The sequence below is a fragment of the Branchiostoma belcheri genome, unplaced genomic scaffold (assembly GCF_001625305.1).
Source record: "Branchiostoma belcheri isolate BF01 breed outbred unplaced genomic scaffold, Haploidv18h27 scaffold13, whole genome shotgun sequence".
Lineage (NCBI taxonomy): Eukaryota > Metazoa > Chordata > Leptocardii > Amphioxiformes > Branchiostomatidae > Branchiostoma > Branchiostoma belcheri.
Genome location: NW_017802713.1, coordinates 60,472 through 77,261, shown reverse-complemented (window position 1 = coordinate 77,261; position 16,790 = coordinate 60,472). Strand labels below are relative to the sequence as shown.

Here is a 16,790-nt window from a genome sequence, read left to right as displayed (position 1 = left end):
ACATAACATTACCTTTCCTTAACAAAGGAATCCACCAACGACTCAACAATCCTAGCACACAGAGATAGCCTAGTAGTAGTTGTTTTTTTTCTTTCTCTTTGTGCTTCATACTACATTATTTCACAAAGGCAAACATCAACCAGTATTATACATGTAATCTTCAGTACCAGGTCATGGTAGGGAAGTATAGGACTGTTGGAGAGACTTTACAGAAAAGAAGGTTCCATCATACATGTAGGTACAGCTTGTTGTGCATAGGTTATACCCTGCATGCTTTATACATGTACCCCCAAACCTACACATCTCAATGGTTTTCCTTGTCGTATGCATTAGAGAATCCATTCCAGTTCACCCACTATTTCTTTAGATACACAGTTTAGGTTTTGATTATCTAATGATTGCAAGATGTTTTAATTCCCAAATGGTAAGTTCATCAGTATTCAAACACAATATCCCAGTCTTGCTTATTTCAGTCTTTGTGTACAGGAGTGTTAGGGACTTTTACAGAATCAGTCTTTTATAGATCATGGGAAATTTATATGGCAGAACTAAGCAAAGGATGGTTTTGTCTTGTAAGAAATAGATACATTTCTTACAGCTCGCATTTTATACAAGGTATCATATCATTTCCTGTACATGGTAGAAGGTGTATGTTAGAGAGATAATTTTTACGTAACACATATTAAATATGACAGTAACAGACAGGCATCCTTCATTTTTTTAGGTGAGAAACATAAAACAATGGGGGCAGATTACAATCAAAGGAGGAAAGAAATGTAAAACAAGGGGATTTGGGGATAAGTTTTAACAATCATTCATGATTATAAACTGATTTGCTCTTCAATGTAAGATATTGTGACTTCAAGTATTATCATCTGAAAGGAAGCCTAAAATTTATGCAATATTACGGCATATCTCAGAACACGTCTGATAGTGAGAGGAAAGCACATCTTTAAATATCATGAAGACAATTGGTGAAAAATGCCCGTTTGGCCATATGAAAATGACATGTTTCTGTTGTGGTAATGTAGTAGAGCAAATCTACACTTACATGTATATGTACTCCAGGACAAAGAATGATAAATGAGTTGGGAGTCTTCTCATCTAAAAAAAAGGCAACAAGAAATCTGAAATTTCACATTAATACTGAATTACATTACTTTTTTCTGCAACTATTATTAATGTACAAAATGTACAGAGCAAAATTTGAACTCCATTGTGGCAAAATGTAGTCATGTGAAATCTTTTATGTATTGGAAGAGGACAGGATTCACTTATTCCATGGCCACACCAATTTAAGTTGTCGGTTCTTGAATTTGAAAAAAAATATTACGTGACCACCTACTCTGAGGGCATATACAAATGGACCAGCAAATATCAGGGATCAGTAAAGTGTGCAAGTTATCTTTCCAGCCCTTTGTTTTCTTGTTGACCTCTTTCTACGTTTTTTTTTACCTTCAGGCCACACCAATTTAATTTCTTGGTTAACGGATTTTTCTAGAAAAATAATGGAGCGGGCGGATGAAAAAAAAAGGCCTAGGCATCCTATTATGGCCCAAAATGGTACGATAGGAGCCATGAAGTCAACACACCAGGCTGGTTCAAAATTCAATCAATGAATTTTGAACTTTTAATGATACCACTGCATTGAAAGATGGAATAACTGTAACAGCTAGGAAGAAAGGACTGCTTTCAACTGTTCAGGGCAAAATATCAGCATTTTGCAGTTGATTCTGAATTTTGCAAATCAGAAAAAAATGAAGCGGACGAATCCGTTAACCAAGAAATTAAATTGGTGTGGCCTCATCTTTATTTGGAATGTTCAAGAACAAAGGGCATAAAAAGGTGTGGCCCAACAGATTATGAACAGAATTAGACACAAGAATTTGTCTTAGGTGCACATGTGTGTTTGTGTGAGGTAGAAGAGGACTCTAATTAAGCATGGAACATAAAAATGGCTGACAGCTGGTGTGTTAAGAGATAGTAAGTGATTCAGAAATAGTTTTACATTATGTAAAGTATGTGTACATGTACATGTCATGAACAAGGTGTTTAAATGACATTAGCAGAAAGAGAAATGATGTTATTGTAATTCCCTGTTACTTTGAGTCTTACTCAAACTTTTTTTCCTGTGCCAATTTTACAGTGCAAAACACTTGTGTGAGAAAGAAAATGTAGCATGAAGTACATTGTATAGTACACATTTCAGTTTCTGTTGATTTTGGAATCAGTTAATGAGTTGACAAAGTTCATTTCCGTAACATCAAACTTCACATAGAGCAAAGACCAAAATAACAATGAGACTTTGTGTAAAGATAGCTTTGAGTATACAGTAGAATGAATTGATGCTTTTTCCCAAACTACAAAAAAAGTAATTTCCTTTCAATGAAACCATCTTTTAATGGGGTTCTGTCATGTGTCTAATTCTGTCCAAAATCTTGGAAAAGTGAATCATTTTAAACAGTCTATCAGGCAAATACTGGATAAAAGGCGGTGGCACATTCATTGTACAATTTTATCATTCTAAGTACTTCAATTGAGGCTATGACAGACAGAGAGTGCCATGTATGACAACCATTTCCTTCAAAAGACATCTGAATTATTGAAGCATTATCTGCTGTTTCAAATATGTTTTCAACCTGCAAAAACTCTTTCTTACACAAGGCAATATGCCTGTACAAGGAGTCTTCGCAGTAAGACTCTTATGGCTCTCTGGTCTTTACTTTAGTGCCCATGTGAGGCTTTTTGTAATGTTTTTGTTTGTGTGGTTGTATATGTATTGCAATGTTAATTTGTATTTGCCAGACTAGTAACTGTAAAAAAATCAGTGTTGTTCAGCATGTTTTTGTACAGGCTGCGAGGCTGGTTTTTATGAATGTACTGTTATAAACTGTTAAATCATACAATGAATGTGGCAGCACCCTATAGGACAGATACAACAGTGTAAGTCGTGCTACGTTACGTATGGCATCCCAGATCCCTAACCCTGGCTGTTTTGTAGCAGAATAACGTATGATATGATATGTGTAACCCTACTGGTGCCCTGGAGTCTACCTATGCTACATAATGGTACTGGTTGGAGTTTTCCTTGTCCCTCTCCATGTAATCTCTATCGATAAGACTCTCAATTCTCTTCTTCAGATCTGCAGGCTGGAAAACAACAATAGAAACAAAATCCATTATTAGCACGTTCAAATTGCAACCATGTACAATGTAGCCAGCCTAAGGCCTTTGTGAATATGTACTGATCTTAAAGTAGAAAAAACAACTGTTCTAGGTGTTGAGAAACTAAAAAAAAACTAGATACTATAGGTAACATTTGCAAAGCAAAATGCACAATGTTTACCTTCTCTGTTACACAAACACATTCATGTATATGGTCAAACAGGAGTTTAAATCCCTCCTGCTATAAAATTGCAACATGATGTAACCCAACACTTGTTACCATGGTGACATACATCTGGTTCAGGTCATCAACCCTTATTGGTTAGGAGAAGAAGAAGAGGAAACAGAGCAAAAACAATATGTTTTCCTTTGGTAAACATAATAAAGACAAAGCCCACCTTGACTGGGAATTTGAGCTGGTTGTACAGTTCTGACACCAGAAGAGTGTGAGTCAGGGTCTTTCTGGTCTTCATGATGCGGACAATGGCAGCGTCAATCTGGTACTGTCTGTCCTGGAACACTCTCTCTGTCGTGTTCACATTCTCCTCTTGCTGTAAGGGAAAACAACACAAGCAGATTCAATCATTCAATCAATTAATCTATCTTTCAACAACTGACTGGTAGTGGAGTATGGTCTTTATTTCAATGCTCTCTAGTCCAAAAGGCCATACAAAAAGGAAAGGGTTCGTACTAAAATAAAAACACAAACATGTACAACATATAACATGGTAAACAAGTATGATGTTTTTAAAAAAACACAGGCGACGCGTGTGTTTACCCTATCCGTTCTTGACGTACACATGTTATTAAGCGCGCTAGCAACCAGAATTTCTGCTGCATTTCGCAAGAAGCCGCCATGGTTTCATAATGAGTCAGGCTCAGGCTAATAATTTTTTTTGTCATTTTGCGATCTATGGAAATTGGGTCGACCACCCAAAACAAGACTGTACGATATTCACCGGGGAGAGGGGGGCTGGTGCGCTGAAACGTCCGGTCGAATTATTTTCCCATGGCCCTAGCCTCCCCCTGATCTCAAAAGATTTTCATGGTACCAGCAAGAGAAGGGTTAAGATTTGTTTTCTTGAGTGACAAAACGTATTTCGGCTGCGGACATGTTTGGAAAAGTGTGTGGTCAAGGACACTTGTGCATATAATGTCCTTGGTTTGTCATATTCTCTGCTAATAGTGACCAAGAGAGCTTCCTGGTCTAATATGAAGTGTAAATTGGTTATGAACCCTTCTTAACGCTATGGATACATTTTTTTGTGTAATTATTGTTTGTTTGCATCGAGCCGCCGGAACGTTAATGTAACTGGCGTGCGATAAATTCTTAGTCAAAATCGGGAAAGTAACTCAGCACTTATACATCGATACTTCCTTTAACATGTTTATGGATTTATTTGGGTATTTTGCGGGGTGTATCACTCTCTAAAAAGACGATAACCTAATACTTAGTATAAACATTTGCGACTCCACTTGTGGCAAGATTTTTAGAAGTTATAAGTTAAACTCGCAAATACTTAGGAGATACTGTATGATATCTGTGCGTAACCGCATAGACAATGTATCCAGAGCGTTCAAAAGATTTCATCACCCATGTACACTTCATATTAGGCTCGGTTGAAACCGGTTGAGGTATTTAGGTAGACCCTTACACCTTACATATGATGTTGGAGTTGTTGAACAGCACATGATATTCCGCTCTTTCTTTAATTGCATGTATCACGTGTGTCGCAGCGAAGCTTCCGGCGCATTGCAGAAGGATGTCCTTGGATTGTATGTACGATAAGTCGACATTTTAAAACAAATCTAGATAATATCACTGCATCAAACGTAAGTCTAGCGCTTCACAAGCAACGATTTTCAGCATTGTGTTGCCGAACGGCACCGCCTTACGAAACTGATATGCCTGTACCGTAGGCTCAGGAACATGGCTACTTTTGAGTCGAATAATCTATTTATTCCGTCGATCTATGAACAATTTTCCGAAAGTATCAGTTACTTCAGTTTGAGGTGTGTTGGAGTCGATATAAAGTTTTATTATTTCAATTTATGGATAATATAGCAAGTATAGAAATGGTATGTATATACTTAGTAATCACGTGCCACGCCACCGAAATGAGGTCACGCGGTGCATTCTGGGGGCGGTGTTGCAAATAAAAATTCCCATTGTTGGATTACGTCTGTACCCACGCTGGTTATAACGGAGTCAGTGTATTTGGTGGGCAAACATTTTCGTTTCGGACGTACTAATTATGAAGACATGGCGCATTGTGTAAATCATACATTTTCGTGTGCATCGTACATGGGGGACATAAAAACAATTCCACAAATGAAAATTCTTGTTGAGGACATTCTGTATAATGTCCTTGCACTTGGTTATACAGAATATCCTTAACAAGAATTTTCATTTGTGGAATTCATCATGCAAGACCAAGCCGTTTTTGACAGCCCGCAGCTCTATAACTAGTACTCGTATATCACGGCGTCCGAAGTTCTCGGATCTTCTAACAGTCTTTGCTAGGATTACGAATATTCAATAAATAAAGCCATCTTACCATTGCTTTGTACAAACTACAAATTACGCTGAACGTATCTTTTTTTCTTCATAAATGCGGAGAACACATAATAACATTGTTGTGTCAATTTAAAGCGATTTGTCACGGTGCAAGTGTTTGCAAGGAGGTTATAGTACCAAACCTTTGGTCGGCTTGGCGGTAATTTTTTTAGCCTCTATCAGGCACCGCGGATCGCTGGAAAAATACTAGTAGTAGAAATTGTCCGTGGGTCGCAAAATGGGGCTTCTCTGGCCGGCTAACTCCCCTGGTATTATTCCTTTATTTTGGCCAATTTCTACTATTTTTCCAGCGATCCACGGTGCCTTGTTGAGGTTAGTAATTTTTCGGCCCCGGCCTTTTCAAGCAAAGGCGAGTTTATATACAACGGACCTATCTCCAGCTGGTTTCCCTGTATCCCCTGACTTCCTGCATTACGCTTGGTCTTCTTGCGTTGCAGAAGCTAACCTAAAGGAATGCTGTGTTAGCGAGTTCTTACATGTGTGTACCAGATGTGAGCTCATGGGTAGCCCACGACATAGTACCGCCCCCAAAACAGTCCCACATGAGAGGGTTTCTCATCTTTCTCGCCCCACCTACGGACTACCACGTAAACCATATATAGTTCGTCGGCGGCCGACTTCAAGGGTCTAAACTTACTCTACGGGCCCACGATTGGTCGAAGTATAACATGATATGGGCGGACAGAGAGGCGTGGTTATTTTTTTTAAACTGAAAGACCTACAGTTGCTGTCCCAAGCCCATCACAAGAGAGTGTCGAAGGAATCGGACAAACTCGGTTCCCGCCGGTCAGCGCCCGTGTCCCCGGTCATCTCGGCCCGACTTCCCGCCGGTCAGCGCCCGTGTCCCCGGTCATCTCGGCCCGACTCCCTGGTCACGTCTGCCGGGCTAGCCGGCTCTGGTCCCGTACGAAACACCGGCCGGCCAAAGGAACCTCAATGGGCGGCCGTGCAGTAATCCCCGCACCGGTAGAAACCAGGTGTCAGGTAAAGTGAGACTGAGAGGTATGTTTTATGTTGTCACATTTGTATTTGCTAGTTTCTGTAACATTCGTATACTTGTACCTAATGTAAGATAATTGTAATATCTAGTAAATGTCGCGGTTGTAGCCAAAAATTGTATTTCTGGTTCAGTATACAGTATATTTCAAATACTTGTTATTATTACTCCGTGAAGGAGGTCAGGACCTCCGGACGGAGTGTTGTAATCGGCTGATTTTTCATGTTCGCAGTCAAAACACTGGGTTCTCTTTGTGTAATCGGCACGCAATTTTATACGCCGTCTGCGGGCATGCCCGTGTTGATGCACGAATGTGTATTTTTGCCGTTGCTGCTTTCGCGGTCAATGTAATATCGCAGACGCACCCCTACAATTACGAGGCGAATTGGAATGGTCCAGAAAAACGCGTTGTTTGGAATAGCAGTGGGGTTCAAAAAAGTTCATGCAGATACGGGGTGGTTTTTATAAGTGGTTCCAGATGTTTTTGCCCATGGTTAAGAGATGCCAAGTTTTTTGGAAGATGTTCGCAGCCAAAACGCATTCTTCCGTACGTCGCATTTCTGTGTAATTTCGCATGTGGTGTTGCATTATGTCCGGGATGATGCACGTCTTTTTATTTTTACCGTAGCTGTTTTGATATTGGAGTAAATGCTTATTTTCGAAACATCCCCATTTCTTTGAAATGGTTTCGTCCGTTTATGCAACTGTTACTGCGCTAATGACGACCAGTCGCGCTGTCCTGATACACCGCGAATGTGCGAGTGTTCCCTGTAGACAGTCCCGGGAGTCATTTTTCTGCACATTCCAGGAGCCAAACCAAAATACGTTCATGAACCGAGTCCAAAAAACCGAAACGTGAAAATCGGATGATCGGACCTGATGTACATTTCTCTTTCTATAGATTGTACACACAATACACACATCTTTAGATAATCTGGCCATGGCAGGTTAAAAAAAAAGTAACCCTGAATCATACTAGATTAGCGTAAATGCATGTTAATGCGTTCAAAACAAGAAAAAAATTGTTTCCGGGTATTAATCTCTTGAATCACGGCGCTGAATATTGACGCAAAAATATTTCGGGCATCGCGCGCCCTTCCCGCGTCACGTATAGGCATCTCGCATCTCTGATTGGTTGTTGCGTCTTAAGATGACTGAGCCGACGCGCGTTTAAACAATTTTTCTTTGTTCGATTTATCACACTTCACAGAGAATTGTCGCCAATGGCTACTTCTTTTTGTTGCAATATATAATACTTCACGGAGAATTGTCACCTATGGCTTCTTGTTTGTGGTTCGAAATGGGTCACCACAATATGTGAAAAAGAAATCACGATCGACGGCTTGGCCATGTATCACAGTTTAAGACAATGTTGACAGTTAGGATACTGGGTTTTCTTCTTACACAACCAAAGTTTCTCACCTGCTTACGTTTCGATGTCTATCAGACACCTTCCTCGGAGCTTCTGACTGGAGTTCTGCAACTCGCAGCTAAGCAGGTGAGAAACTTTTGGTTGTGTAAGAAGAAAACTCAGTATCCTAAGTATCTTCCAACCTGATGAAATTATTTACGGAATGTTGACAGTGATTTTCCCCGCAATGTTAACGTGTCATTGAGATCTTGGGAAATGGGCCTCAAAGTAGAAGAATTATTTTCGTCTTTGTTAAGAAAGTAAAATTTGCAACGTATGGCTCGCTAGTATTAGTGGACTAAAATGTTGGCTATTTTTCTTACCATAGTATGTAGTTGAATCAAATGGTGACCCGTTCGTTTCCTTTATATTGTAAGTGTAGCTGATGACAAACTGTCTCTCTTCAGAGTTTTTGTGTCACGTGAGAAATTCGTCGTTGTTTTATTATTACTGATCCAACTGGTCTTTGTTTATCATCCACCATCATTAATGGTTAATGAACACCGAGTTACAGTAGTGGGATTTTGAAGTTGCTCGGTGAAGTTGGCAGGTCACAGTTCCGTATGTACTGGTACATGTACTGGTACATTTACATGTACGTAGTTAGTTCGCCGCCAACCTTTAACTTCTTTAATTGTGTTTTAATTATTATTGTTGTGCTTGAAGTCTGCCATACTAGCAAACATGCACCTGTTTAATACCGAGAGACACCATTGTTTATTACATACAAATGTATATATTGTAGATGGTGACTTACGTTTGATTTTTTACACACGTGGGCTGTACCATGACGAACGGCTCACTGTTTGCAACCCATGTCATTATATCTGATAGCATGACCTAGCTACCAGTACTTTCACTTGCGGCTAATGGCCTGAGTGGCTGACAGTGTACTCTAAGCAAGTGATTCTGATTCAGAAGTAAAACAGTCCTTGAGATAATATTTTTCTATTAGTATCGTGGTGAAATGCCGGTGAAAATATTAATTAATTTGCTGCCAATTTGCTGACTTCACTGTTCTTGTTCTTTGAATTGTGTGATTCATTCAGTCCGTTTTGTTTACTTTCCTTATTACTTTATGTATATATGTTGCTATACAGTTTATAGTCTTTCATGATAATTTTGTGTTCGCCAAATTGTGCGGGTTCCTCAGTTCGTTATCATTACTTTTTTAGTGTCGTACTTTGGCTAAGCTTTGATTTTGGAGGATCGTTCACTTTGTGACTGAACTGAATACAAAAGTTATCCAGTACACACTAAAGATTAGGGGCTAACCCTTTCCTCTGTATTCTCTGAAGGGCTTGTCGTATACAGGCGTCACCTTCTCAGTTTCATGCAGTGACGGCTGGTCCGTTACTGATGCAATTCAACTATGACTTGCTAGTAAGGCAGGCCGTGTGTAGCTCACTTTAGAATAAACACATGTTATTTCAACCATAAGTTGACCCCTGGGGTATCTACAAACGTTTAGTCAATTTCTACTTCATTTCTATTTTAGACTATTTTTTCTATTTCAGACTACATGTATTTTTTACTATATGTCTCAGCTAAAGTTAATTTGTATGGCTTGTGCAGACTTGATTTCAACCTCCAATCATTATGGTTGTATTTGCAATATTATATCTACCTTACAATTGCTAAAATTGAATCCTACACTAAAAAAACCGTTACCCAGTTTTTTCCACCAGATGCACCATATGAAACAGTTCACTATAATGTTTAGAGGCCACCAAATACGGAATAGTTTAAATCATTTACAACAAAATTGTCAGTCCCTTCCAACCTTCAAAAGATATCTACAAATGGACCTGATAGAGAAGCCATCTATGACTTCTTGATTTGATTTTGTTTGACCCCAAATCTTGTCAATTTAAGTTAATCATAGCTGGCCAAAGTATGATGTATTCATTTATGCTCTTTTATCTCTTTATATTCACAGGTTAACTTCCGCCACGTCCAAGCTGAGATACCGACAGCAGCAGGAAATTATACAAGAAAATTGAAAAAGAAGCATTGAATGCAACAGCATCGTGAAAGCAAAAAAAAAATAAAAAAATTAAGTAAGACTGACACAAACATACATGATAAAAACACACAAGTGAATAAAATCCCTTACACAAAACACTACTATTACATGTATCACACAGTAAAGTTATTTTAAAAAACGACCAGCATCATATAGTTGAAAGTAAAAACATATTTGAAGCATTATAAGCTTGAATATGCTGCTCCTTATTCTTTCTTATGAGCAACAAAATTTGTTCTTTCTTGACAGAAGATAACATATTTGAAATATCAAGAAAGACAATTAATACTCTGTGTGACAAAAAGCCACAGTTTCGCCCCAAAACGTACTATTTGCATGCATGGTAACATAAGCCTTTCCTTCTCGGTCCAAAGACCACATGGCCGGAGGCTACCTCAAAACCAATTCCCCAGGGAATGCATTCGTAAAATTTTCTAAATATTTTCAGCTTGATCGTAATATACTGTAAAAATGCCTCCGCCCCTGAGGCGTCGCCAAAAACACAGAAAACTACAAGGACAACTATGGGCATTTATTTCATGACATGTACATTGTAGATGTTGATGGTTTTTTTTAAATAAATAGCAACAGGAAAGACATGTTTCTGACCGTTTCTTTCATCTGGATCTGGTTAATCTTGATCCTGTACAGTTTGTGTTTGAAGTCATTGTTGAAGTGAAACTGATCCCCATCCTCAACTTCTTTACCCTGGAATAAAGAAAAGCCACTTTGATTAAAGACCTATGAAACTTACATGTATTAAGAAGGTTTTAATACACAACTAGAAAGGTAACATTTGCAAAACAAATGCACAATGTTTGCCTTCACATATGGTCTGCTCTGTTAATTCTTACTCAAACACATTCATATAGATGGCCAGACAGGAGTCTAAATTCCTCCTGCTATAAAATTGCAACATGATGTAATCCGACACAAGTTACCATGGTGACAGACGTCTGGTTCAGGTCATTGACATGAGCGGACATTTTGTAAAACTCAATTCAAACCAACCTTTGGGGTTTTGATGATGACCCTGGCCTTCCCACAGGCTAATGACTGTAACGTTCTCCTCAACTCCCCATCCTCTGTACAGGCGGGAAAAATATCCGTGAACTTCTTCCACGGGTCACAAGAACGTTACTTACATGTATTACCTCTTTTCTTGTGGCTGTGTGTTTGCATGTGTTTTTGCAGTTATTACCACATGCTGGGACACTGATAGGAAGCTAGGGCAAAGGTCCCAGAAAAGGTTATCTCATTTCCCATCTTCAATTGCCTGCTACATGTGTAATAGGGTGACCTAGCACTGTGTTATTATATATTAATACAGTGTAGTTAGTTTCTGTTACATTACTTTCCTGGTACTGAGTCACTCAGTTCCCCGTTCCTTTCTCAGAAAAAGTTTACAGCCTTTGACTGACAGCTAGTTAATGACCAAGGAAGAACTAATGGGGTCTTGACGGTAGGGGACCTAAGGTCCCAGTGGCTGGACGTTGCCTTATTTGGTAATGGTCAGGGATTTTCCACTAATGTCTGAGGAAGTGATTCAACATGACTGATACAGGAAGTATGATGCACTTTTTCCAAGAAATGTATGTGTAGGCAGCTAAGAGTATAAAAACCCAAGTAACCATGTAGTCAAGTCAGTATCAGAAAGAATTGGAGAGAGAGGTCACCCATCGAACCGAGGGCACTTCAGCTACCATGTCTTCGTCTTTGACCTTGACATATCCTTACAAATGCATGTCTATTGCTTTATGGGATTTGGTGGGGAAAATGCATGGACAGAATCAGTAAGAAAATCACAATAAATAACACAAAAACTCCTAGAAGTAACATCTTTGATATCTTGTTATCCTACGTCCTACCAACATGATGAAGATGTATGATGATATCTACAGAGTAGAGTTCTGACTGACCGATGCCTGTGTACTGTTTGATGTACTCTGTGGTGAAGCCGTCTCCATCATTAAACATGATGAGTACAAGGGACTGGAACAGAGATACCTGCAGCTCCTTCTTACCCTGAGGGGGAAACAATATTGTTCGAAATCATTTTACAGTGACAGTTCCTTTCCCCGTTCGGCCAAGCTTTAGAATTCCCTCCCTGACAAGTGTTTCCCACCAACCTACAATCTACAGGCTTTCAAATCAAATGTTCACCACCATCTCTTCACATAGCCATGTTTCTCTCATATTTCTAGTTCAATGCCGAGAAGTGGTCGTATAGGCCTTGCATTGAACCATTCCGTTAAAAAAAAAGAAAGAAAGTTGTCAAACCAGCAAGTAGACAACTGTATACAATGTATCTTTACATGTACATGTACTGTTAGCATGTCCAGCATCTTCATCGCCTACATAAATGCAGGTCAATATATTCAATCCGAAAGCAAGACCAAATCATCCATACATGAAGATAGTTATAAATGTTATAAAATGTAGGATAGATTAATCTAAGTCGTTTCATAGTTGTTGCCTTACAAGAAATGTCAAAGTTCATTCATTCATTCATAAATTAATTTTACACTACATTTGTATATGTACTATTAAAATATTTGTCTAAAAATATTCGGACTCAACAGAAAGTTCTATCTATGCAAACATGGGTACATGTACATGTAGTACATTTGTATTACAGAGCCACCACTCACCATATACCGAAAAAAGCTTTTTCCAATTATGAGTGTGTCTATAACAGCTTGCTTTGTCATGTCTTCAAGTTATGTAGATGACACTTACCGCTCTGAAGTCAGCCCTGAGTACACAGTGCCCGAGAGTTGGCTGCCACTGTAACTTACGCCCGCTGTGTTTGGCCAGGTAGAAGGACTTAAAGATCTCCTGGTACCTCACCATCTAAACAAACAATCAACAAAATTACACACATTTTATAATTATGTACCTGTGTCTTGAACATAACATTATATGTCAATGGAGAAGGTTGTACATTTTGTAGTTCTCAGCATGACAAGTAAAAAAGGAAAAGTTAGTCCCATACACTTTTCAGGCCAAAGGGGCAGTGGGTTGTTAATCCACTGTGTCCTGGGAACAGTATTGAAAGGCAGAGCCCATCCCTTTCCTTCCACTGCCATTTACAAAAATGTACCTTCCCAACTAAAGTCAGGTACCCATTTTACATTTGGGTGCATTGAAGAAAATCATGTGAAGTGCCTTTCCCAAAGACACAACTTCGATTCTTGCCAGGAATCAAACCCGTGACCTCTCGGTCTTGTGTCTGCTAGCCTTAACCCTCAGCCATACAACACTTGGCCACAAGCTGTCTAAGTTGAAAGTTCCAGATTCTGAAGACTTCCTCACCTCGGGTGGGAGGTGTACCTCCATGGGGATGTATGTGGGCCAGTACCCCATGGTCAGGATGTTCACTGTCAGGTCTATGCTGATGGAGTCTTTCTGGTGCTGGATGTGCTGAAATACATGCATAATCATCACACAATGTTTAAATCATGTGGTCACAATGGCCCTATTATCACAGCCTGGCTACCAGACCTCAAGACTCAGGAGCTAAAATAGGTCTGGTAACCAGGCTATCATTAGTCCATGTGAAACATTTCTTAGAATTCCAATTAAAAGTACTGACACTTTAAGTTTAAGCATTAAAAAAAGAGAAAACAGTGCTATCATAATAAAAATCTTGTATAATGCATCAATGCAAAAAAGGAATACATTGCATGTGTAAAACCCAGTCTAGGAAAAAAAAATCATAAAATACTAAACAAAAACTCTCTTCCCCTAGGCATTGCCAAAAAGGGATTCAATGACCCATGGTTGCTTTTCACTACAACAAATATACCAATGCAACAATTTCGAATCTGTATTTGCAAACAAACTCACTATACGTCCTATAACGTACCTCGTCAACACCTTTAGCCTTGTGTTGAGCATACTTGTCCATGTGGTATGACAGAGGTACACATTGAAACACACACACAGAGGAGAAGAAAAACCATACATGTACACACACAGAAAATAAAAAAGGAAAGGGAAATAGTACAAAGCTCAGCCGAAATCAGAAAGGTACTGAAACCTGGCAGATACTCACATAGAGCAAAAACTTCAAAGCGACACCAGAATATGTAAAACAACAGTGGAGTTTGATAGGTTGGGTTCTCTTGAATAAATGACATACACATAAAGAGACTGATGGTCACAAAGTTAGAAAAGCAGGCACTCATAAAATTATAACAAAGTTCTTAAAACACAACCTAAGGCCACTGCAAGTAATTTTATGGATGACATCCTCCGCAGACTCCAAATCTAATGCGAGCGGGCGAAAAACAAAACAAGGCGGGTCCAAAAAAACAAGGTTCCTACATTTTCAAATTTTGACTCAATCACTGTACAAATGGTTTTGATTCAGTGGGGTCATCACATATACAATGTACACAGCCAACATCACATGTCACTGCTCAAAGTAAGAAACAAAACATTACTGTACATCATAGCCTTTTCTTGTCTCCTCTCTTCATAGTTATCTGCCATCCACCTTCCGGCATGGCAACAGACATATTTGCCCATTTTTGGCATGTTGATCACTGTCAGAGGGCATTCAAATTTCTTTTTTTTTTCTCTCCAAAATCAGGCGAAAATTAATGCGCGCCCTGATGTCATCCATAAAAATTACTTGCTGTGGCCTAAAGAAGCTGCCTTGGCCAGGCATAACCAATGCCACCATTTGGCTAGAAGAAGTGAAATTGAAACATTGACTACCCGTAGGTTAATTTCTTTCAGGCTGGTGTTATAAGAACTTTATTTTTGAATAATTTACTAATCTGCTGAAACTACATGCATTCACATGAAAGAACTGGTACTAAGTGTTTTGGTTGAGTTAGTGTCTCACCTGTTTGAAGTGGACCATGATATCTCTGGAAAGCTCCATGTCTTTAAACATGCCCTCCAACTTACTAGTGAAGGCACCTCCACACTCTGGAGAGTTAATATGGAATGGTAACAATCAAACCCACAGTATAAAATGTTTTTCCCATTAAGAATGAAGCATAGCACAAAATAAATAATAAACACTAGAAACATAACATTTGCAAAGCAAATGCATAATGCTTACCCTTCGCATATGGTCTGCTCTGTTAATTCTTACTCAAACACATTCATATAAATATATGGTCAGACAGGAGTCTAAATCTCTCCTGCTGTAACCCAACACCAGTTACCATGGTGACAGACATCTGGTTCAGGTCAATGACCTTATTCGTTTGGAGAAGAAGAGGAAACAGAGCAAAAACAATATGTTTTCCTTCGGTAAACATAACAATCAAACCCATGATATAAAATGTTTTTCCAATTGAAAATGAATGATGATCATGACATAATCATGATAATTACAATTATAGTGAGTACACATGTGTACCTTGCTTGAGTTTGGACAGCATGGACTTCTCAGCGTCTACTGATGCACTCTTCCCCACCAACAACCTCTTGGCCAGGTCTTTCTTGTAGAAGGCTTCAAACACGTCCTTACCTGGTGCAATAAGGAGCAAGTGTCACTAGCACTGCAATATGTCTGACATTTAACAACCTGTGGACTTGGTTTTGGTATTTTGTCTACTTTGAAGAAGTTCACAGTAACTATCAGACAAATTAAACTTTGTGACCTAAGGGTACTCAGGTAAGGAGATTTCAAAACTGGAAGTTCTACTGAAGTACATGTATCATAACGAGTGGCTAGGTAGCCCAAACCTACTCATTTCGAGGTCTCAACAAGTCCTGTCCACATACCACTACCATGTACAAAAGAGTACCTCTAAGAGGTACTCATAAGAGTAAGACTTCTTGAGTTTCTGGGGTTATTGTATTCACACACCATTGTCATTTTAAAAAAACATACAGCTCACCATGTATAAATCTAAAGAGGACCATGATCTTGTCTAACATTCTCTCCAACTCCTCCTCTGTAGCTTCCTGTGGAAACAACAAAAATGTAAATAAAAACTAGAATTCCGAGACCTCATACCTCCATGAAATATGATCTTGATATGTAAATTTCTTCTTTAATTGTTCAAATGACCTCTGCATTAACATGATATATGCATCGTGATGTATGTTAACTTTTGATTAACTTACAGATGTCCCAAGTATGGCATTCTCATCATTCACCATTACGAAATCATAGAATTTTCACATTAATTATGCAAATTAGGTCATCATTTGCATAATTAGTATCTGTTGAAGTTCCGCCTGCCATAGGCTACATAGTATAATGTAAAACACTGTAATTATAGAATTTCCTCTATTAATTATGCAAATAAAGTCCTCATTTGCATAATTTGCATTTAATCATGTACATCTCTCTCTCAGCTACCTACACACCAAAAATTATGAAAATATGTTGTTCCTATCTTGACTTATTGGCTTTTAAACATTTCGCCAGAAAGTGCCCTGCAGTTCCAGAACAAGCTGCTAGGGGGACAAAACTCACACCACTTATTCCTGACAGGAAAAAGCAATCTGTCACCAAAACATCAAGACCATAGCATGTTCAGGACAAAAGATACAAAAACCGGAAGTTCTGCTGCAGTACCAAGGTCATCCACCAGGAGGCCCATATTTGACCTTGACGTTTGTCTTCCTAAGACTTACCAAC

At 38.9% G+C, this 16,790-nt stretch overlaps 1 protein-coding gene across 4 annotated transcripts in view; it reads right to left on the bottom strand.

The window, feature by feature from the left end:
* Positions 1-2,773: 2,773 nt before the first annotated feature.
* Positions 2,774-16,790, bottom strand: part of LOC109463941 (cullin-4A-like) — a 26,959-nt gene continuing 12,942 nt past the window's right edge. For 2 of the 4 annotated variants that reach the window (XM_019760841.1, XM_019760843.1), the window contains 11 exons: positions 16,042-16,108; positions 15,558-15,668; positions 15,033-15,118; positions 14,046-14,078; positions 13,493-13,600; positions 12,917-13,030; positions 12,097-12,202; positions 11,189-11,262; positions 10,787-10,885; positions 3,564-3,716; positions 2,774-3,150 (listed from right to left, as the gene is read on the bottom strand). In XM_019760841.1, the coding sequence (XP_019616400.1) occupies positions 3,055-3,150; positions 3,564-3,716; positions 10,787-10,885; positions 11,189-11,262; positions 12,097-12,202; positions 12,917-13,030; positions 13,493-13,600; positions 14,046-14,078; positions 15,033-15,118; positions 15,558-15,668; positions 16,042-16,108 (1,047 nt within the window). In that variant the 3' untranslated portion in view covers positions 2,774-3,054. The remainder of the gene's footprint in view (positions 3,151-3,563; positions 3,717-10,786; positions 10,886-11,188; positions 11,263-12,096; positions 12,203-12,916; positions 13,031-13,492; positions 13,601-14,045; positions 14,079-15,032; positions 15,119-15,557; positions 15,669-16,041; positions 16,109-16,790) is intronic. The other 2 variants (XM_019760842.1, XM_019760844.1) reach the window with 1 other exon arrangement.